The 21,535-nt window shown below is 36.9% G+C and overlaps 3 protein-coding genes across 4 annotated transcripts in view; 1 reads left to right on the top strand and 2 right to left on the bottom strand.

Moving 5' to 3' along the window:
* Positions 1–7,554: 7,554 nt before the first annotated feature.
* LOC135078107 (ELAV-like protein 1) lies at positions 7,555–9,517 on the bottom strand. Its single transcript, XM_063972683.1, has one exon. It carries the CDS (start codon positions 9,130–9,132, stop codon positions 7,999–8,001), a length of 1,134 nt encoding a protein of 377 aa, XP_063828753.1. The 5' UTR covers positions 9,133–9,517; the 3' UTR covers positions 7,555–7,998.
* A 2,465-nt stretch (positions 9,518–11,982) lies between these two features.
* On the top strand, positions 11,983–13,113 carry LOC135078119 (large ribosomal subunit protein bL33m). Its single transcript, XM_063972697.1, has 3 exons — positions 11,983–12,157; positions 12,241–12,344; positions 12,953–13,113. Exons 1-3 carry the CDS (start codon positions 12,117–12,119, stop codon positions 13,009–13,011), a joined length of 204 nt encoding a protein of 67 aa, XP_063828767.1. The 5' UTR covers positions 11,983–12,116; the 3' UTR covers positions 13,012–13,113.
* The window catches only part of LOC135078112 (1-phosphatidylinositol 4,5-bisphosphate phosphodiesterase), a 105,498-nt gene continuing 97,018 nt past the window's right edge, over positions 13,056–21,535 (bottom strand). For both annotated transcript variants that reach the window (XM_063972688.1, XM_063972687.1), the window contains exons 18-22: positions 18,299–18,479; positions 17,623–17,826; positions 17,064–17,220; positions 16,596–16,685; positions 13,056–16,300 (exon numbers count right to left, since the gene is read on the bottom strand). In XM_063972688.1, coding sequence (XP_063828758.1) covers positions 16,232–16,300; positions 16,596–16,685; positions 17,064–17,220; positions 17,623–17,826; positions 18,299–18,479 — 701 coding nt within the window. In that variant the 3' untranslated portion in view covers positions 13,056–16,231. The remainder of the gene's footprint in view (positions 16,301–16,595; positions 16,686–17,063; positions 17,221–17,622; positions 17,827–18,298; positions 18,480–21,535) is intronic.

Genomic DNA, 21,535 nt, shown 5'->3' with positions numbered 1-21,535 from the left:
AATTTATTCAATACTGAAGAGACAATCTAAAGTATTAAGAATGTGTAATGTATCAGTGCATTATAAAAAAACATAAGATTAAAAAATATGCTCTTAACAACTAACAATATTTACATTATAGTTCATTGACGGTCTGGATTCACAGGTAAAAAAATAACTATGAACGATGTAGTAGCAAAATATATTTATTCCTATTTATAATAATTGATTAAGATATTATTTAAAGAAACCAATAGCAGATCTTTATGAACCTACCTGCTATGAATACGTGCGAGTTTGTACTGTAATAAATACTAATAATGTCTTGAAATTGGGACACTGAATATTTAAATCTATAGGAGTAAATAAGTATGAGTAGGGACTAGCAAAAATTTTAGTCACTGTCATTTGCCCATCCAAAGGACCATGTTCAAAGTTTTACGAGATGAGTTGCCGTTTTTATACACCAATGAAAGAAATAAGATTATGCAGTTTTTTTATTAAACCACATAGCTAAAATAGCATTTCAGTTTGTATAGACAGTTTAAAAAAATATAACTGTTAATTCTACTCTTGGATTAATTAAATTCTATTTTATTAAAGGCATACAAGGCAAGGCAATTTGCCTATACGTCTAAATAAGTTCTCATCATGCTTTACCCATCCATACCACATCTCTTTCATAACCCAACCCAAGCAAATCATTGAAGGCATATTTTACAAAAAAGTAGTGCTTAACAAATTTTGTAAGCCTAACTAAATAATTTCAATCGATATTACCGGGTTTCAAACCCAATATTAAGTACAACAATTAGAGCACACCAATTATATCACTTGTTAATTTAACATACCTGCCTAAACACTTGAATCGCCTGCTTATTCAACTCGAGTCTATTTGACTAGTTAAAAACGCTTTTGAAACAACATTTCCCCACCCTGCTAAGTAAAGCAAAGTAAGCATGGACGCATAATAAATAACAATCCGATCCTCTTACCGAATCAAAATTAAATGAAAACATTTCCCATGGAAAAAATACTTTACCTGTAGCTGCTCTCCAGTCACAGTCAGAAAAACATTCTGTTTTGCATAATGAATGAGCCTGGTCAAATTGACAAAGCGTTAAAATGTCGTCAATATACATATACTAAGGATAAACAAAGGTAAGTAGTCCTACTAGCCCAGCATATCCATGTAGGCTCAAAAACAACATTCAAAAGGACATCATCCATTTTGGTCCAAAATCAAAAGTGCCGGCCAAAAAATAAAAGTGCTGTATTCTGATAGAATACGTCCGCCTTAGCATTTATTACTATGGCACCAAAGCTGTAGCACCACTGTGCATCGTAGTATTTGAGCTCTAAAAATATATGAAACGACTGACTTTGATCTCAAATACTACGATGCACAGTGGTGCTACAGCTTTGGTGTCATAGTAACAAATACTAAGGCGGACGTATTCTGTCAGAATACAGCACTTTTTTTTTTATTGGCCGACATTTTTGATTTTGAACAAAAAATGTATGAATCGTCGATGAATTTTAGATCTCAAATACTCGACGCACAGTGGTGCTACAGCTTTGGTGCCATAGTAACAAATGCTAAGGCGGACGTATTGTCAGAAGACAGCACTTTTTGTTATTGGCCGACACTTTTGATTTTGAACAAAAAATGTATGAATCGTCGATGAATTTTAGATCTCAAATACTCGACGCATAGTGGTGCTACAGCTTTGGTGCCATAGTAACAAATGCTAAGGCGGACGTATTCTGTCAGAACACAGCATTTTTTTTTTATTGGCCGACACTTGATTTTGAACAAAAAATGTATGAATAATCGATGACTTTTAGATCTCAAATACTCGACGCACAGTGGAGCTACGGCTTTGGTGCCATAGTAACAAATGCTAAGGCAGACGTATTCTGTCAGAATACAGCACTTTTTTTTGTTGGCCGGCACTTTTGATTTTGGACCAAAAATATATGAAACGTGGATGATGTCCTTTACTTCTTTTGTAGGTAGGTAGGGTTATGTTACTAACATAACACAAGTTAAACAACTCATTATCACCCAGTTTACAACGTCACAATAGTAGCACAGTGAGTGATAGATAACGAAGAATCAACAAAATATTTGAGCTTAAGTGTGATATTCATACACATAGCAACCAATCAAATATAAACAGATAACCCGTAAAGAATAAGAACACTCGACTCCACCAAACAAATAATTTTTAAAATTTTACAGTCTTCAATTAAGGCAGTTTCCTATTTTTAAGCGGGAAGAACCTGGACCGGTCGTTATGGAAATCCTCCCTTTGTCCAGCAGTGGACGTCATTTGGCTAAAAGAGAGAGAACTTATTTTTAAAGTACCATTACTCACCTACGTACGTACGTACGTTACGTACCTACGTGTCAACTACAAACCCGCAGTGACAAGGTTTGGCAAAACTTGCTTGAAAGGATGAGAGAGAGCATCTCTAAAGCTGCCATTTCCAAGATGATGGGATAATTTTATTTGTATGATGTTATAGATAGGGCCAAACAATAACATGAAAACGACGCTAGCGATACCACACAAAAGAAAAGCAAGACAAAGATCACCCGCCACCTATATGTTACGGTTATGAGTTATCCAACAGTACCTATCCATCTTTGGTCACGGTTCTGTAAACAAAGAACTGCCACAAGTGTGGCTGAAAACTCAAGACAACCTGTCTATAGAGAGCCTCTTTTTTGATTCCTAATAAGGAAAGTCATCACGATGGAGAATTTTTAATTCTTGAAATATCTAACAATACAAGGATTAACCCAGGTTAACATTCAATAGGCACACCTAAGATTCTTTATTACGTACTAGCTGACCCCGCGAACTCTGTTCCGCCTTAAAGGCAATAAATAAGCCATCGCAATTTTTCGTTATTTGCTCACCGTTTAGACCTACCCTGGACTACGACAAACATTTTAAAACCAAAATCAGCTCAATCGGCCCAGCCGTTCTCGAGTTTTAATCAGACTAACGAACAACAATTCATTTTTATTTATATAGAAGATAGATAGATAGATTAGCAGGCATGTGATGTTACATACATTTGACTAAAAGTTAAAGTCGTTTGTGCTAAATAACAGTAAATGGCACTCGGCCTGCCTCGTAGTCCGAGTTGAACTCTGATACGACCGTTATGAGTGTATTGTACGTAAGTACATGGACCTGAGTTTTTTACGAATAGCATCATTAATCCTGTTCCTTAATGTTAAAAAAATACCGGTGGGATATTTTTGAACTGCCAAGATCTAGTAGGTACCTACCTACCCTATTTTTGAAGACTGCTGCGTGCTGGCATCACGACTGTCAGGTCATGCTTCGGTGGCATGACTCTCATTATTGTTTGGCTGAGGAAGTTATAATTAATGAGCTATTATTCATTTCCACACTTGCATAAGAGTGGATGAATATACTGTTATGGGTAACATATTTTTAATTGGGGAATTAATATAGTTACTTACATAAAGCAACAAATTGGGCTTTGGATTCACTAAAAGCTTTTAACTTGCAGCCTTGCACCAATATTTTGGTAAATAGCTTTTAATATTTGTTCCATCTGACAGGAAAACAGAATCCGAGCAACTTGGAGCAGTTTTCCTTTAGTTTTGGAAGATTTTTAACCACAACCCATAGAACAGTGCTTACTTACTGGAATTTAATGAGGGTAGTCCGTAGCATAATATGACTAGCAGCGGCCATCTATGCCAATCTAACTGAAAACCCAATCAGTGACGTCAGATTAATTTCGAATGTATCTTCGTCCCTCGAGACGGTCTCCCGTAGTCTCGAGTTTGAAATCCAATCCATGAAACTGAAGATAAACTTAGTTGCTAAACCTATGAATCCTAATAAAGTCTTGTGCTTGCTTCAGGGAATTCATTTTTAACTCAAGCGGTAAAGGAATATCGATTTGCTAACCGTAGACTTTTGACCATTGCAAATTTTGATGTAGGTAAATAATACTACTTAATTCAGCCTAAGTTAGTCAAGCCTGGTTAAAAACACATTTTTAGTTTATCATAACTCGAATAATATTGAGACTATAAATTACTTACATTATAGCCTAATCCGCATGTTTTTCGCGCTATCAACTTGGTTGCATTTTTAAAGAAAACCCAATGGTTTTTACAACGAAATCTATTGCACACACAATCCTAAAATAGGTACTCCATTGTTAGAAGAAACGAACACTCAATTTGTGAAGGTCATATCACTATTACAGGTCACCACCGTAATGTAAGAATTTTTTAGTGTAGTTATTTAAGACACTTGTTTTAAATTATGAACCGCAGTCCGCACTTGCTCGCTGCGAGCTTATAGCCTGAAAGTGAAGCCTTAAACTGCCTGAAACTTTTCGATATTGGTAAAATAAGTTTATAACGGTACAATTTTTTTTTAACAACTAGCCTATGTCCTTGACCGTTAAGATTACTGGTTAGCTCAACGGTATTAAAGTTTCGTCTGACATTCGTTTCGGTAACAGTTTTACGACCATACATAGTCACATTCTTATAGTTATGACCTTTTGTTAGGTTAGACTCACAATACTCGACTGATTATTTCTTTGGGTGCATTTCAGTACGTTGACTACAATAGCTGTCACGATCGTTTATCACTTGTTCATTTGTTTCAACAATAATACTTGTAGGCGGCGCTTTATCAAAAACATTTTCCTTATTTAGTAGAATTATTCGAACAATTGATTTATTTATATTCTATTCTACCCACATAAACTACATTTCTACCTACCTACTTACATGGAAACTTAACTCCTACTATTTTTTTATTTGCTTTGAAGAATGATAATAATACTTTTTAACATCTCGTTATTGAGACATTTGTGCATAAATTGTGATGCTAAGTTATGTTACGATTTCATCATGTCTTCCCAGTGATTGTGGTAAAAGTTTTATGAAAAAAAACGGAACTCTTCAAAGGCGAAGTCACGGCAAAAAACCGAAAAAACTTATCTTGTAAAATAACAACTTTTACAATAACGATAACTTAGCTGCCGATAAAGTTAATCTTAGTTTACTAATAATACGTAGGCACTAGGCAGTCATTAAAAGCAGCTCAGACTATAAACATTCACAGTACCTATCCTAACATTTGATATTCTTTATCCGCAGAAAGATGAAATCACCGCTAAAAAGCATTTTCTTGCTATTAATAAAAGTATCTCGATTAAAATTGATGATGTCTACAATTTTACATGGCGATGGCCGTAGCCGCCCGAGTGGCAACAGAGATAAAAAAACAACCAGTTCGGAGCAGTCCCTGATGCGAACAAGTAATTATTATCATACAGTCTCTACGCAAACGAATACGGTGCAAGGGAAAAATAAACATCGAATGATTAAATTCGGCCAGAAATTTTTACATAAAAAAATATTTGATCTGAATCAACGGGATTTATGAAGGTCTTAGAGACGAATAATAACATGAATCATGATACCTACTAGACTAGTTTTTTCGAGTTTGTCGGTCTAACTTGCCCTTTACTTGTCATATGAATGTAGCTGTAAAGGCCACGGCCACCTACATGCGTGTTTTGTAAAAAATGCTATGCTATGCTAAATAAGTTCATTTTATTTTATTGGAAAATCAATAAACTCTTATCATTTCTTGGAAGTAATGAAATCGATTTGATCGTAAAAGATTATTACTACTTTTTTATATTACTAACGCATTGTCTTCGCGATATTTTCATAATTTACCTTATTATTTAACATCAAAATTAGGGATTTCTACAAATCTCTACATCGAGGGTGTAAACTAGCAGACAGAAGCCTTACATTCAGACTGCTCAGCTAACTAACGGATAATAAATAAACCGTCTAAATTTTGTAGGTAGTTGGTCATCGATCTTTTATTTTGTAACCGAAGCAGAGGTGGAATTGTGTAAAGCAATCGTAATCATTTGACAGTTCATAACGTACGATAAAGTCAGTTCAACAAAGCGTTTGACAGAATAATCGTACGTTATGAACTGTCAAATGATTACGATTGCTTTACACAATTCCACCTCAGGTTTAAAATAATTAGGGACGAGTTCAAATATTTGCTTCCGTAGATCCAAAATTCACTGATTGACGATCACAGACAAGTTGGCATATATACATTTCTATTTTTAATATGTCGGTAATTGAACCTTTAGAGGCTGTACACCGTATCAAGTAACTATTTCGGTAGGTAGGTATAATTAATACCTACCTAATAATGCATTATTGTACTATCTTGAAACCACCGAGGACGTTGCAATTTATTTATGAGCGTAGATACGGACGAAAATATTTGCAGACCATTGCCCTTGAGAAGGGCACGTCTAACATTGAACCCGACGGAGCCAGCCGTCGGATGGCCGTCGTCTGGCTCGGTTTTAAGCCTTTTTTACGAAATACTATCCATTAAGGGCCAGCGTAGGAAATCTGTAATGGTATCCTTGACGGATATTGAGGTTTAGTTTTAACAAGGATTATCAGTGCAATAGACCGTGTTATCTACGATTACAACGCGAGGTATCGATTCAGCTACCCCACCATCATTGCAGTCCCAAACACAATAAAAATTCTAGAAAAAATAATTGAATAACCAAACGATTTTAAATTGACTAGAAGAAATTACCCAATGGTTACCTACAGAACATAAAGGTTGTCGGAAAGAAATCGCTTCTAGCGAGAAGACCGCCTAATCACATTCTGCTCGCTTTTTTTAGAGTAGACCTATTTACATATTTTTTATTAAATAAAACAATAGTATTACTCACCATATCACCGCGTTAAACATACTTACTTTCTACTTTCACTCCTAAAACTGTAGTTTGGTATAATTGTCCCAAGTAAGAGGCACGGAGGCATCGAATACTTAATAAGGGCACCTATTTGTGGCAGTCTAGATTATCACTTGCAATTATTTAAATACTAGTTTCAGAGGTTGGCATTTTGGACCACTTTACTGTTTGGAATTATCTTATCAGTTTCCTATATCCTACGGACGCGCGCGTAAGATAAAAAGTATTTTTTGTCACTGGATTGTTTACGCAGTTAAACATTAGTATGTACTTTTATCAGTTAAACTATACTACACTAATGGACTGACTCAAAACCTTATAATTAGGATATTAAAGCTATCTCTAACGCGTCCATGACGACGTCGAAAATAAATAAGATATAAAAATTTCACATGAGATTTTGTTTCATCTAGTGGGCCTGACTTGATATAACGCCAAAAATAATATTTAATAAGTAACTAATATTAACGGAAAAAACAATAACGACAGCTATAAACCCTGAGGTAACATAAACAAATAAAAACGTATTTTTGTTCTTTCACTACACAACATGCAATACTAAAGCAGTTTTACACAGCTGACCTGCCGCCGAGACAATACACACAATTAAATATTATGTACATGTTAAACTACTGCCACAAATAATTATAGAATGGATTACGTATATTATGTAAGTAAATAAGGACACAACAGGGAGGGGAATAAGTATATAGAAAAAAAATAGAGAAATATACAATAAAATCTATTTAAACATGAAATTTATTAAAGATTAAAAAACATACAATGCTTTGTTTTACACAAAATAAAATACCTGGAGGGTTATGGTGAGGGCAGGGGCACGCAGCTAGCGAGGCGGGGCGCGCCCTTGCCCCCACGAGAGATACATAGTGCGACAGGTCCATACATAGTCCAATAATATAATACCATATCATACGATAAAAATGGGTACACATATATGATACTGTCAAGCCAACTAAACTCACAGATAGTCATGTCGCTCTCTCGCGAATATAAAACTATTTTAAATCTTACAAAAATACTTATGCGACTAATTTAAAATGCATATAGAGGATCTCGCTTCTCGACTACAAAAATATTTTGAGATTGGAATGAAATCTTTCTTTTTAAGCTTTCGGCCTGGGAACAATCACAAATAAAACGGCGTTTTGAACGTCCGTTCACATCCTAATTATTTCTTTTCTGCGTCTTAAAGCTAACGGATAAAACCTGTCCATTGAGCGTGTATCCATTGAGCGCCTGTATGGCCATAGCAGCTTCATCATATTCACGCATATTAACGAAAGCGAAACCCTTGTTTTTCTTAGTTTCTGGATCCTTGATCACCTTTATGGAGTCGATCGCACCATAAGGGCCAAAAAGTTGCCATAATGCCAGTTCCTCAGTGTCCTCACCAATGTTGTATACATACACTGTGGTCTGATGCGGCGCCGGCGGCGCGCCGAGCAGGGGCACGGGGCTCGCCGGCGCGCCCAGCAGCGGCAGCGGCGTGTGGTTGGCCGCCGCCATGGGGTTGAAGCGCTGCTGGCCCTTGTTGATGAACGGCAGCGCCTTGCCCGGCGACGGCAGGAGCGGTGGCGGCGAGGCTTGCGGGAAACCAGGCGCGAACGCGGCCGGCCGCGCTCCGAATGCGGCGCTCAAGTTGGTGCCGTTGAACGCGGCCGGGGCCGCCCCGTTGAACACCGCCGCCGCGCCGTTGTACGCCAGCGGCGTGGCGCCCACCCCGACCCTCGGAGTCGGTCGAGGCGCATTCTTATTCGCACTGGGCTTGTTCGCGAACTTTACCACTATCGCGCCGGCTCCCGGTATGGGAGTCTGTCCGTTCATATGTTTTATCGCTTCCTCAGCCTGCTGCCGGCTCTCGTAGCACACGAAACCGATACCTTGCGACACCCGACTGTTAGTGATGTTTCCGAACTGACCGAACAAGGCGTTCAGACGCTCTAGCGTCATATCGGGAGGTAGATTGCTTATGTAGAGGTTTGATTCGGTATCGGGCTTGTGACTGACCTTGTTTTCGGGATTGAGCAGGGCGAATGACACTTTTAGAGTCTTTCCTTGCATAAGGAGGCCGTTGAACGCCGCCCGAGCCTTCTCGGCATCCTCGTGTTTCTCGTATTCGACAAATCCATAACCTCTGTTCGCTATTAGTTTGCAACTCTCGATCTTGCCCATTGCGGAGAACAAAGCGTACATCATGTCTCTTGTCATCAACTCCGGAATATAATTGACCATGAGTTTGGTCGGTGACACATTGGAATTAGCGTCGCCGCCGCCATTCTCCATTTCGTTTTTTATCATTGTTCTTCAATGATATACTACACTACAGAAACGAAAATACTAATGAGACTCACACTACGTTTATGTTGATTATTTCATTTGCGACATGGATACTGAACAAAGAATGAACACAAAAAAACTCAGTCACGAAAACGCCAACCAACGCCGGTTCACAAGTTCATCATCACACGACAAGTTTGTTTTCGGAATGTTACCAGGATTTGTTGCCCTTTTGTTGTAAATTGGTATAAAGTTTCTGATAAACTTATCCAGTTTCCTATAAGTTTCACAAATCAAATAAAATTACTGGGAAATGTAAAAGAAATCTACACGTGCCTGAATATTTTGTGGCTGTCAAAATTTCATCAATTTTTATAAATTTTTGTTCGCGTGGCATATTTTTAAAGTTTGTCTATGGTTTCAAAATAAAAATATGTCGGCGCCGGACACAGATGCTGCAAATTATTATTGATGATTAATAGTACCAATCTTAATATTATGTTATCTGTAGAAATCTGTAGAGCAGAAGGTTTGTGATTCCTAAACGTAACACCCGACTGATGCGCAGAAAAAGATAACTGTCAATCAATTGTGTCATGTCAAGTGTGAGCAGGCGGCTGCGAGGTTATCTTTGAGAGCGTGTTGAGTTTGGTGGAACGTTAAATTGTAGGAAAAGTGATTGTCAACGATCCAAGATATTATCTCCTTGCCCGTTAACCCACGCCTATGGAGATTCCACCCCTAGAGTTCCTTCTGATAGAGACCCAGTGCCTTTAAATATTTTCTTGCGCAAATAGAGACGTGCGATGTGTGCCGATAATAAAAACCAAAAAGCCGAAACTCCAAAAAAATATGTTATGTTTAGATAGTGGCTATAGTGGCTAGCTCAGACAGCCGATTCACAATAATTATTTATGTCTACAAATTCATTCATAATGGCTGGGTATGAAATGGATGATAAATTAATTAATGTATTCATTAAACAAGTCATTTTAGTTAAAGGCTATGATGACTAAGATAGAAAGTGACTGAGGAGTGAGGACGTCCCAAAGGAACGTCATCATCAAAAACTCTGGGACGCCACACTAGCGAAAGAGACTTTTAACCATCTTGTTCAAAATTCTATCAGTGATACTAACAAAGCTAGGCTCTTAGCAGTTTCTTGTAGGGAATCCAGTCATTGGCTGAATGCACTTCCCTCCAAAAATCTCGGAACATTTTTTGACAACGATTCTTTCCGGGTGTGTGTGGGCTTACGTACGCCTCGGCGGAGCACCAATATGTGTACCCCATACGTGTCCCTGTGGCAAAGAGGTGGACCAATTCGGTCACCACTCACCACGGTCTATGTTGACAGCAAAGTGCTGGTCGTCTCGCCCGACACGCTGCTCTCAACGTCGCCATCAGCGAGAGCCCTTGCCAGCATCAACGTTCCGTCCACGCTAGAACCACGTGGATTGGTCCGTGATGATGGCAAGAGACCTGATGGTCTCATTCTGGTTCCCTGGGAACGGGGACGGGCTTTAGTTTGGGACGCTACATGTGTCGATACTTTAGCCCCTTCCCACCTCAGGGAATCAGTTGCTAAAGCTGGGGCTGCAGCGGAGTCGGCTGAGTTAGCCAAACGGCGCAAATATGAGTCACTTTCTAATGATCACATATTTGCGCCTTTTGGTGTCGAGACCTTCGGACCTTGAGGACCGAATGCTAAATTACTGTTTCGGACCATTTCCCCTACTTAAATAAATTAAAATTTCGGAAAATCTAAATGCTGGCTTTTTCCTTGCACAAAGGCTTAGTATTGCCATTCAGCGAGGAAATGCAGCCAGCATCCTCGCCTCTTTGCCTCACGGACACACTTTTATTTTTGAGTAAAATAAGTTTATATTTTTATTTTGTTTAGAGTTAAGTTTGCCTTAGTTTAAAAAAAATCTGTTTATTGTAAATAAAGATAGTTTATTCTTCAGTTAAAAGAATCAGTCTTAGACAAATAAAATGCCTATGCCTATAGTTCCAAAATACTGAACTGTGGGTCTATACCAGTTTTTCCCAAAGTGGGCGATAACGCCCCCTTGTGGGCACTACAGGCTTAAAGGGGGGCGGTAAGAGACCCAGAAAAAAAAACGGGACGTTGTGTAGAGGCTTGGGAGGTGTCATCTACTAGGAGGACTCTTAGACACCGACTAAGCTTGACTCTTGACTACAAAAATGAGGGGCGCTAAAAATAATTTATTCTCAAAGTGGGCAGTAGACTAAATAAGTTTGGGAACCGCTGGTCTAGACAAAGTGCAAATTATAATCGCAAACCAGTCGAAAAGTGGTCGAAAAGCCCCTTTTTTGTATGGAGTTTTGACGGATTCGATTTTAGATTCGATCAAAAAGTGCGTTTTGTCTAGGGGGGCTGTCCTATGCATGACATTGACAGTTGGGCGCCGCCACGGCACCGTCAATATAGATGACCCACGCTGAACTGTCCCACCAAACTCAATGACAGGGGGGCGCTACCATCGTTCAACTATATGGTTTCCAAACATGGCAAAAATCTGAACCAGCGATCCGGTATAGACGGTGGCGCCCCACTGTCAATGTCATCGACAGGACAGTCCAGTATTTTGGAACTATACCGGATCGCTGGTTCCGATTTTTGCCATGTTGGAAACCATGTTGGAAACCCTGGAAACCATATAGTTGAACGATGGTAGCGCCCCCTATCATTGAGTTTGGTGGGACGTACAGCAGCGTGGGTCATCTATATCCTGCTTGTTGATGCGCTTGAGATGATTGATGATTCAATAGTGTATACTTGGGTTTTGGCGAAACACCGGTGTCATCTGTTCGTAAGTCAGACTGTCAGTAACATGACATTGTTGACATTGACATCTGGAACTAAAGAAAAAAAAAACTAGATTTTAGAATGTGTATGTTGTGGAATAAAAATTAAAGAAATTGCATAAAATAATTACATAAACTGGTCTGTAACACTATTGGTGTATAAAGTTTGCAATATGTTTCTAACGAACATATTAATGAAGAAAGCGAAAAGCAAGTAAGATACATAACCTTACTTTTACTGTTACGTTAGTAAAAGCAAAATTTTAATGTTGTTTACCTTTTATTATTTATTTTTAGGCTTGTGATGGTGTTGATGGAGAGTGCTGTGAGTGGTCATAAGTTCGTCACAATCAGAGAAAGGCTTGCTGACAAGTTGGAGTTGATGCGCTTTGATCCTTACAGTAAGGAACTTTATTTCTATTTTTATATACAACTAGCATCTTAGCTTGGTACCACATAAGAAATATGCGGTACACATCGATAAGTATTGTCATAATGATTAATTATTTTTGCAAAGCAAGAAAGAAAAATCAACTCAACCAACTTAAATCCTCTATTTGCCTATGGTAAATTTATTTACCTTTACCTAATCAAATTAGACAGGCTGTAGAGTACTTGATGGTGATCATAATGAATTTATGACTATTTTGCTGTGTTAGGTACATATTGTTGCTTTTTACTTTAATGTTGAGTTACTTTTAGTCAGACATTGAATTCCAAATTAATCGTCCAATTAATTTTTTAATCATATGTGTAATTGTTCCCTTTTTATGGAGGTACAAGAAAAATAACTAAACATACACAATAGGTAGATTTATTTCATATTTATAATATTCATTTCTGTGACAATACATCCGCAATTCTGATGTTCACAAATCTTTCCTCTTTATGTTATTAGTGTAGATTATTTTTTATGGAGGTCATTGATAATTTAAATTCAGGGAGAATATAGACAAAGCAACCGATTATAGTTCTGTTCCCTAATTTATAATGTTTTTAATTATTTCAGTTCAACATGAGAGCCTTTACAAGGAAAGGAAGAAAATCAGGAGCATCAAGTCAAGTTAGGTAATTCATATTTTATTCTAGTGGGTAGAAATAATAGACAGTGGTATATTTAAAATGTTATAATTTAGTTATTGTACTTTAATCAATAAACAAATCTTTGGATTACATGTGTTTCACTATGTTAGGTAACTAGCAAACCATGAAATTTGGTTTTAAGTACTGCTTACTAATATTCCATACCAAATTCCATTGATTTCATTAGAGCAATGAGTCTAAATATGTCAATATAATGAGTTTAGAATATATGCTTTACTTCTTTCATTCTTCTTATTCTAAACGGTTGATAACAGTATGCAATTTAAATTTCAAAATACATATTAGTGCTGATTACATTCATTTTTGAAATGTGCCATATCAAGACAAATTTATGTGCTAACTGTGCTAATACAAATCAAAACAAATTACTAACAATCTATGAGGAATAAACTATTCAAAGAAATTATTATTTTGCTTAAATAAAATATAATTTACATATTATTATGTAGGTAAATTAAATTTTAATAAACTTAATTCATACATATGCAATAGGCCAAATTGATTAACATGTTTTATTATCACAATTCCAAAAAACTTAACTAATCCAGTAATTTCGTTATAATTTCAACATAATTATTTGAATATAAATTTATTATAACAGTGAATAACTTTACTATCCAAAGTCAATAAGTGCAATTCCAATAATTTTTTTAACATACCATTCAATAATATAGATTTTGAAATATAATCATAAACATTAAGAAACACTTATATTTATTCTCACTATCTTTTTTTAATTCTAAGAGCAGTCATTGCTCACTAACTTACTATAATAGATTAAAGTTCTTTATAATAATCGTTTTTGATAAATAAATTTGAATAATAATATTTTTGAATGATATTTTTTGCCAGACAATATTATTAAGTGATGTGCCTTCATAAGGCACAATCAGAAGTAAGGATTAAGTAAAAATAAATTATCTACTTTCCGCTAATACTGTACTTGATTTCGTACCGTCACATTTCTTTTTAATTTTTTCCAAAAATAAATTCTATGATGAAATTGACTAGATTTTTATTAATTCCAAGGTGCATAAGGCACCTGCTTTAAATAAATAAAACATTACAATATTTTCTCTTAATATTAATCCACTTACCATTTAATTGAATGGTAGCGCTGCCACCATAACGATTATATTACAATCAAAATATTATCTACCTACTATAGAATAATAATTTTACCCAAATTAATTAAACCCAATATTGACTTGAAAAGAGTCAGATACTTACATAATACAATATAAAATATGGAAATCATTATTTCTACATAAATGATTAGATAATAATATGAATTTATATTATTCAGACAACAGGTTATTTGAAATTTGCAATAACAACTATTAATAGGTACAATCAGCTTACTTTATTATAAATTAATAATCATAATAATTATTAGAGTGATAATGAATTATAAGAATCTAGCTATTATTTATGAAATTACAATTTGAAATAGGAAAGTTTGGTCCACTAACAACAAGATGCACATATAAAAATGAAATGGAATGACAATTTTTAATCATCTTTCATTTACACAAACTATTAATAATTAGTTAATAGATATAGATTGAGTTTCAATGGAGATTATTATAACTTAAAATTGCATAATTGTTCCCATGTCATATTAATGACAACTTTGGTTAAACAGAAAAGATTTAAATAATATAAATTGGTTAAAACACTAACAAAAAATTGATCATGAAAAAATCATAAAAGAATACTTATTATGTAATAATTTATTACACCATGTAAGTTTTTATATCTTAGTTTAGTATTTAATGACATAGAAAATATACTAAGATAGATAAGAAGAGACTAGATTCACTGTTTAAACAAGTTATTAAAATGAAAGAACATTTATATAACCCGTAAAAAGAACGAAATATTAGTTACATTAAATTATTAAAAATATTAAGATATAGGTATAGGCTTATGATTACCTTTATTTAATTTACTTATTAAATTTTTTCCAAAGGCCGAAACAATCACTTTACATTTTATTACATACAATTTTTATCAATATTATAATTTACTCGTTTCAATTTATTCGATACAAATGTATTTTTTAGTTAATATATTAATAATAGTAAAAATAATAATATTAACTTCCGAAATAATTTTATAACAAGGAATCGAGTACTCTTATTTTTTATATAAAATAATTAATGTTAACGATGAACGAAGTCATAGGTAAAAATATGGATAGAATATTTTCTTACTGCACTTTTCTTCAACCGCCATTCGAATATATTCGTGAGTAAGGAACGGGAGCATTGCAGCCCCCCAGATCTTAAATGTAATATACTTATCTAATAATATGTAATAATTAGCCAAGTTATTTGGCCATTTTTATGGCGAGGTAGACTGCCCTCTTTCTCCTCCACTACTTGGCTGTTTAAATTCCAAGTAATACTCTTACATTAACTTGAAAATAGTAATCTACGAGATTCATGGTCAAACGTGTAACATTTGGCAATTTGAAACGTTATGTGTTTTAACATTTTTCTTAATTATAAGATAGGTATGAATGTACTAATTTCCTCTAGCTCTTACATACCTAACAGTCTTAAAACTAATGTAGTCAGTTACAATATAAAGGAAATAAGGCGATACGACATACATTCGAAACTTTTGGCTATGTTAGTTCTTGAGAGACAAGCCAGCAGTTTCTTAACTTATGGTGCTAACAGTACAGTAACACCTTTTGCATTTGCATGCAAATTAAATCTACTATAACGTCTCGAAATATATGAATTGATAAACCATAATTATCTAGAACTGAACTTGAACGTTTTCAATCGATATACTTTGGAATTAATAATTTGGCATGCTGACAACTTTGAAGACTCAAGGACGAAGCACACTTATCAACCCAGATACGGATCATAACCGTATCAGCTCGAGGCGTTTGTATGAAACTACTCCGTACTGCAACGCACATTTATCTGTACCGTATCGTAAATATCTTGCCTCGCGGTTGACCGCGCGGCGAAAGGCGTTGTTGACCCCTTTGCTAGTCGATAAGTGTACTATGACCTTTATTTGGTTTCCGCCTGCAGTTATAAGATAAGGAACTTTGGTGTCTATGGTACGAAAGTGGGAGATGTCCTTAGCCTAGTCGAAGAGATCACTTAGCACTCACTTCTCAAGTCATTTGCTCCAGTAACGGAGCTATGTCGGGATACTTTCATGCAAAGAACTCCGTTTTACTTGCCATGTCGAACTCGGACTCCTCCATCTTGTACATTTCGATGAGCTGGAAATAGATAAGTTTGCATTTTACTATAAGAAGTCTTTAGCAGATTCATCATTCGTTGCTTGTACATTCCTCAGATATCAGATCATCAGGAACCCTTTCAATCACACATCTTACATGATAGGTGAAAAGAAAGGCTGATATGGTGAACTAATTTTTACCAGCCGAAATGATTGTCTCTTTGTGGTCACAGTAGAAGTTGTATTTGTGTTCGGACAGTAGGTGTGGACAATAAGAGTTTTAACAGAGAATTTGAATAGTTTGCAGCAGAACACTTTGCTCCTTTAGTACTCACGTTGTCAATATCCTTGGACAGCTCCTCCATCTGTTTGTCATGGGTCACCTTCAGCTTTTCTTTCTCTCGGTTCTGCTTGATAGTTTGGGTCTGGAAAAGTATTTCATTCTGAGGCAACATTTCGTATTTCACGGTACTTTTAAATAAGCTAACACGCTGGTTTTTTAGAAAATCTAACTTGAAACTCCTTACTTTTGTGATCCCTTTTTTTGAGGAACAATAAGGCTACTAGGGCTCACTGAAAACCAGCGTCGTGGCCTTCACTATGGGCCACGGCATATGCTGAGTGGGGTCCCATTGCAATGGGCATCATTTTTGCGACAGAGTGGCACTCACAGTTCACTTTCTCTTTCTTTGTTATGTTTTATGTGGTACCTCTGTCTTTTAACATCCATAATAATAAATGTATCTTTCTTCCTGTCTATTATTCCATATATTACCATTAGGAAAGTAGAAGAACAAACTTACCTTGCGTTCGTCCATGAACTTCTTGGTGTTGTTCTGCTTCTTCTCCCTGAGGCGGCGGTCCTTCTCCTGCTTAGTTTTGAGGGTCTTGTCGTTGGCCACCTCCTTGCTCGTCTCCATGCTGATCTTGGCCTGACGGGCGTTCATGTCTTTCAGCTCCCTGGGGAAAACGTTTAAGTTTTTACGTAAGTTACCAATGTCAGACAGTGTAAATTCGTTTGTTTGAAAAGGGGATGGAATATGATTTTTATTGAGCCGTTAAACGCTCTTCTTCCATAAGTTAGTATGGAAATATACATATATTGACGACTAATAGTGTCTAGCTGGCAAATCAAATTCGAGAGAGATGTGAAAAAGATTCGAATTCATCAGACATGTATTGCGTGCCCGTATTTTTATCCCAAGAGTAGCCTATTGACGCTTTACTCGGAAATACTGAACGAGGCCCTAAAAAATCCGGCGAATCGATTGATATCGAAAAGTATATTAATGGAACCATGTCGGTATCTTTTTTGGCTTGCTTTTTTACCGTCGGCTTTTCATTCATTGTCAGATTACCTACCTTTCATGCTTTCCCTCCAGCTGTTTCATCTGAGCCAGTTGCGTGGTCTCCATCATCTTCTTCAGCAGATCCCTCTGTTCATTCAGACGGCTCCTGGCACTGGTCCACTCCTCCACTCGGTGCTTTGCGACCAGCTCGCTCCACGCTGTGGACTGCTCGTTGACCAGCTTACGGAATGTCGGGTCGTTGCTGAGCTGGTCCTTGCTGTGATAGGAATATGGGTTAGAATGTTTGGAGAACTGGCTTAAAAGTGATTGCAATATGGAAGCATTCTTGTGGTTTAAGCGTTAACCTGATAGCGCTACTGGCAAGTAAGGTTCTGCCAATCGTTAGTGGTGAGTGGAAATACGCCCTTCAGTTCTATGCGCTCACCAGTTGGCCACTGTCATAGTCACTCGAGTGGCATAATCTTACTCACCAATAATGGCGCCAAGTGGTCCGTTTAGCACTGACTCACTAGCGAGTGCCACCAATTGGTATGATGAACGCAAGGGTGCAAACAATATGTCTGACAGGAATTAGACTGAAGTGGAACGTTAATTAAGCTGATAATAATGACCTTTAGCATCATTATTTTTACTGGAAAACTTGACTAACTTTGACTGTGCTAAGTTATTCTCATTGGAAAACTAAGACCATTCAAAGAAACTTCTACTTTTATCGACAAATTACTCACTTCTTCCCCTTGATCATTTTCTCGAGCGCGGCGCACTGCTGCTTCTGCAGCGCCATCTTTTCTTTGGTGTGGCGCTTGCGCATGGCTTCCAATTCCTTCTGCTGCTTGCGGCCGGTCTTGACGAAGCCCTTCTCTTGGCGGAGAGACTCCACTGTGATGGGTTCGAACACCAGCGGGGGCTCTGGGGATTTATTTGTTAGAATGTTAACCATTGGTCAGTGAACTAGAGGGTTTATTAAAAGCATTGCTTTTACATTTATGGAATTGTGTGAAAATTCAAAATTGTACCTCCCCTGATAATTCGTTGACGACGGATCATGTTTTCAAAAATTAAAACACAACGCGAAATCAGTGCAAGCCCAACGAGCTTCAACTGAAGAATATGATAATAATTCATAATGTAACAAAGCACTATTTGAATGAACATTATTACCTACAATGTTTGTTGATAGTAAATCCATTCTTCTAAGACTTCAAAACTTCCCGTGCTATCAAAATCTTTATTAGTGCACTCTTTGTGCGTACGCGCACATTTATTGAAGCAGATGAAACTGGAGGTGGGTGTGAGTCGAGGATATACACGTTTATACAGCGGTGCAAGTAAACAGCGACTGTGTATTTAATTTTGTTTATACCACGTCCAATATCAGAATCTGAACTCGATAGAAAATGTTTTTATAGCGATTATTTTTAACTCGGATGCTGTCTGGCGCCGAACGTTTGAATCGGAATTAATTTTAAACTAGATTTTTGTTTGAAGTAGGATATTAAAGAGATACTCAACTAAATCATTCATTCATGCTCAATATTACGCATATCTAAATTTAGATACTTTCATAGTTATGCGTTAACTGTCTATAAATTTGAAAATACTTAAAAACTGCCTAGTTGGACAATCGATTTGATGGGAGGTCCTGATCTCACTTCCTCAATATCTACTTAGGTACTTTAAGCGACAAGTAATATGGACTTATGGACCTCTAATTTGAAAGTTACGCCTTTTTGTGCTACTAAGTTGATTATAATGTCGCTATGAGTTCACTACTCATTCCTATTACATGGAAGATCTCGAAATACGCTCCTGTCATACACGTTTGGCGTTTTGGCGTAAACTCGTTTACGACCGCGGCTATTTACAGTAGGTACTCGTAATGTAAACAGATTTAAAATTATCATCGGATGCGTTTCGTGTTGGCTGCGTTCTAACTAAATCTAATCTAATGATGGGTTAACATTATAGAAATAGTTTTATTTATAATTTAAAAACTTTTAAACGAAACATCCGCGTGATTGCATCATTAGCTAGTTTACAAGCTTCTGAGAATTCCGGCTTAGACCTTGGGATTTAAAAAATTAAAATTCATAAAATTCATTTATTTTTGCAAATAGGCTTTAAAAAAGCGCTTTTACACGTCCCAATATTAACCCTACCACTGCTTCGGGACAATAAATGGGCCAGTGCTGAGAAGAAGCAGCGCAAGAAACTCAGTCACTATTGTCAGCCTCCTTTTCAAGGTTTTACAGTCTTTAAAATATACAAATTATAGTCATAAGTATTGATGCGAGCTAGGTAGTTAAACATTCCAAACATTTTTATCTTTTATATAATCATCAACTTTATAGTATAGGCCAGTAGAATTAAACACAAAAATTGATTAAATCGGAAATAATTCCTACAAAAGATTTTTTTGCTTTAATGGCTTCATTGGTTGCCCATTAAGACTCTCCTAAGTTTTCGACTTCGACGGAGTTGTGCTTAAGTGGTGGGGGCCCCCGAAAGGGGCGTTTTTTCGGTTTTCCGGTTATACCGCGTAAAGGACTTACCCTATCGAAAAGTGGTCTTCATGACGGTTAAAGGGCACTTAATCCTGCATTGAATAAGACCAAATTCATATGTTTTGGACAAACCGTTCTCGCGCTAAAGTTCGGCAAAGTAGAAAATATACGTATAATTAATGACCCTCTCCACGTCCAATGGCTTGTTACCCACATGCTTCCAAGCCTTGTAAAGGGTCGCCTTAACCAGTGTAACCCTAACAAGGCTCACGAGTTTGATTCGCTTATCCTTGTTCGTCCCAGCCGTTCCTTAACTGCGGTTGCTGCACCCCTTCCTGGCGCTCTCCTAAACGACTCTGTGTTACCTAATGTGGCTGCCCCTCTTCCTTGTACCCTCCTGTAAGATTTCATTGCTTAGCCATATGCCTGGTCCAAGGTTCGACGCCACAAACTCAACTTCGTACGAGTGAAAATAGTTTAAATACTATTTCCCGTGCTTGCAACATTTTTCTTTACTGCTTCGCCTCTATTAGTCGTAGAGTGGTTGTATATATCCTATAGCCTTCCTCAATGTATGAGCTATTCAACACAAAAATAATGATTTCAATCAAACTAGTAATTCTTAAGATTAGCGCGTTCAAACAAACAAACAAAAAACTCTTCAGCGTTTTAATATGAACTTGTTGTTGTTGATTTTTGGCGTCGAACCTTAGACCAGGCATACGGCTAGGCAACGTAGTCATGCAGGAAGATACAAGGAAGAGGGGCAGCCACAGTAGGTAACACAGAGTCGTTCAGGTGAGTGCCAGGAAGAGGTGCAGCAACCGCAGTTAAGGAACGGCTGGGACGAACAAGGATAGGTGCATCAAGCTCGTAAGCCTTGATAGGGTTACACTGGTTGAGGTGGCCCTTTTCAAGACTTGGAAGTCTGTGGGTAACAAACCATTGGACGTGGAGAGGGTCATTAATTATACGTATATTTTCTACTTTGCCGAACTTTAGCGCGAGAACGGTTTGTCCAAAACATATGAATTTGGTCTTATTCAATGCAGGATTAAGTGCCCTTCAACCGTCACGAAGACCACTTTTTGATAGGGTAAGTCCTTTACGCGGTATAACCGGAAAACCGAAAAAATGCCTCTTTCGGGGGCCCCCACCACTTAAGCACAACTCCGTCGAAGTCGAAAACTTAGGAGAGTCTTAATGGGCAACCAATGAAGTCATTAAAACAATAAAATCTTTTGTAGGAATTATTTCCGATTTGAAAGCTAATTCTACTGGACTAGTAGCCCTTTTTCATTAAGGTGCTTTTGATATGTGCTTTAAATTTATGAATGGGCAATTCTACAACAGTTTGTGGTAATTTATTGAAAAGTTTAATACATTTCCCCATAAATGAATTACCAATCTTGTGCAGTCTGAAATTTGGAACGGCAAGTTTATTTTTGTTTCTTGTATTGA

Source organism: Ostrinia nubilalis, chromosome 14 (assembly GCF_963855985.1).
Source record: "Ostrinia nubilalis chromosome 14, ilOstNubi1.1, whole genome shotgun sequence".
NCBI classification, from domain to species: domain Eukaryota; kingdom Metazoa; phylum Arthropoda; class Insecta; order Lepidoptera; family Crambidae; genus Ostrinia; species Ostrinia nubilalis.
The sequence above is the reverse complement of the archived record's forward strand: the minus strand, read 5'-3'. Positions and strand labels throughout refer to the sequence as shown.

What these genes read in the sequence shown, in the direction of transcription:
- LOC135078107 (XM_063972683.1), bottom strand. Translation starts at nt 9,132, where the DNA reads ATGATAAAAAACGAAATGGAGAATGGCGGCGGCGACGCTAATTCCAAT.
- LOC135078119 (XM_063972697.1), top strand. Translation starts at nt 12,117, where the DNA reads ATGTTTCTAACGAACATATTAATGAAGAAAGCGAAAAGCAA. An exon ending in ATGAAGAAAGCGAAAAGCAA is followed by an intron (nt 12,158 to 12,240) that starts GTAAGATACATA and finishes ATTTATTTTTAG; the next exon opens with GCTTGTGATGGTGTTGATGG. An exon ending in GATGCGCTTTGATCCTTACA is followed by an intron (nt 12,345 to 12,952) that starts GTAAGGAACTTT and finishes TAATTATTTCAG; the next exon opens with TTCAACATGAGAGCCTTTAC.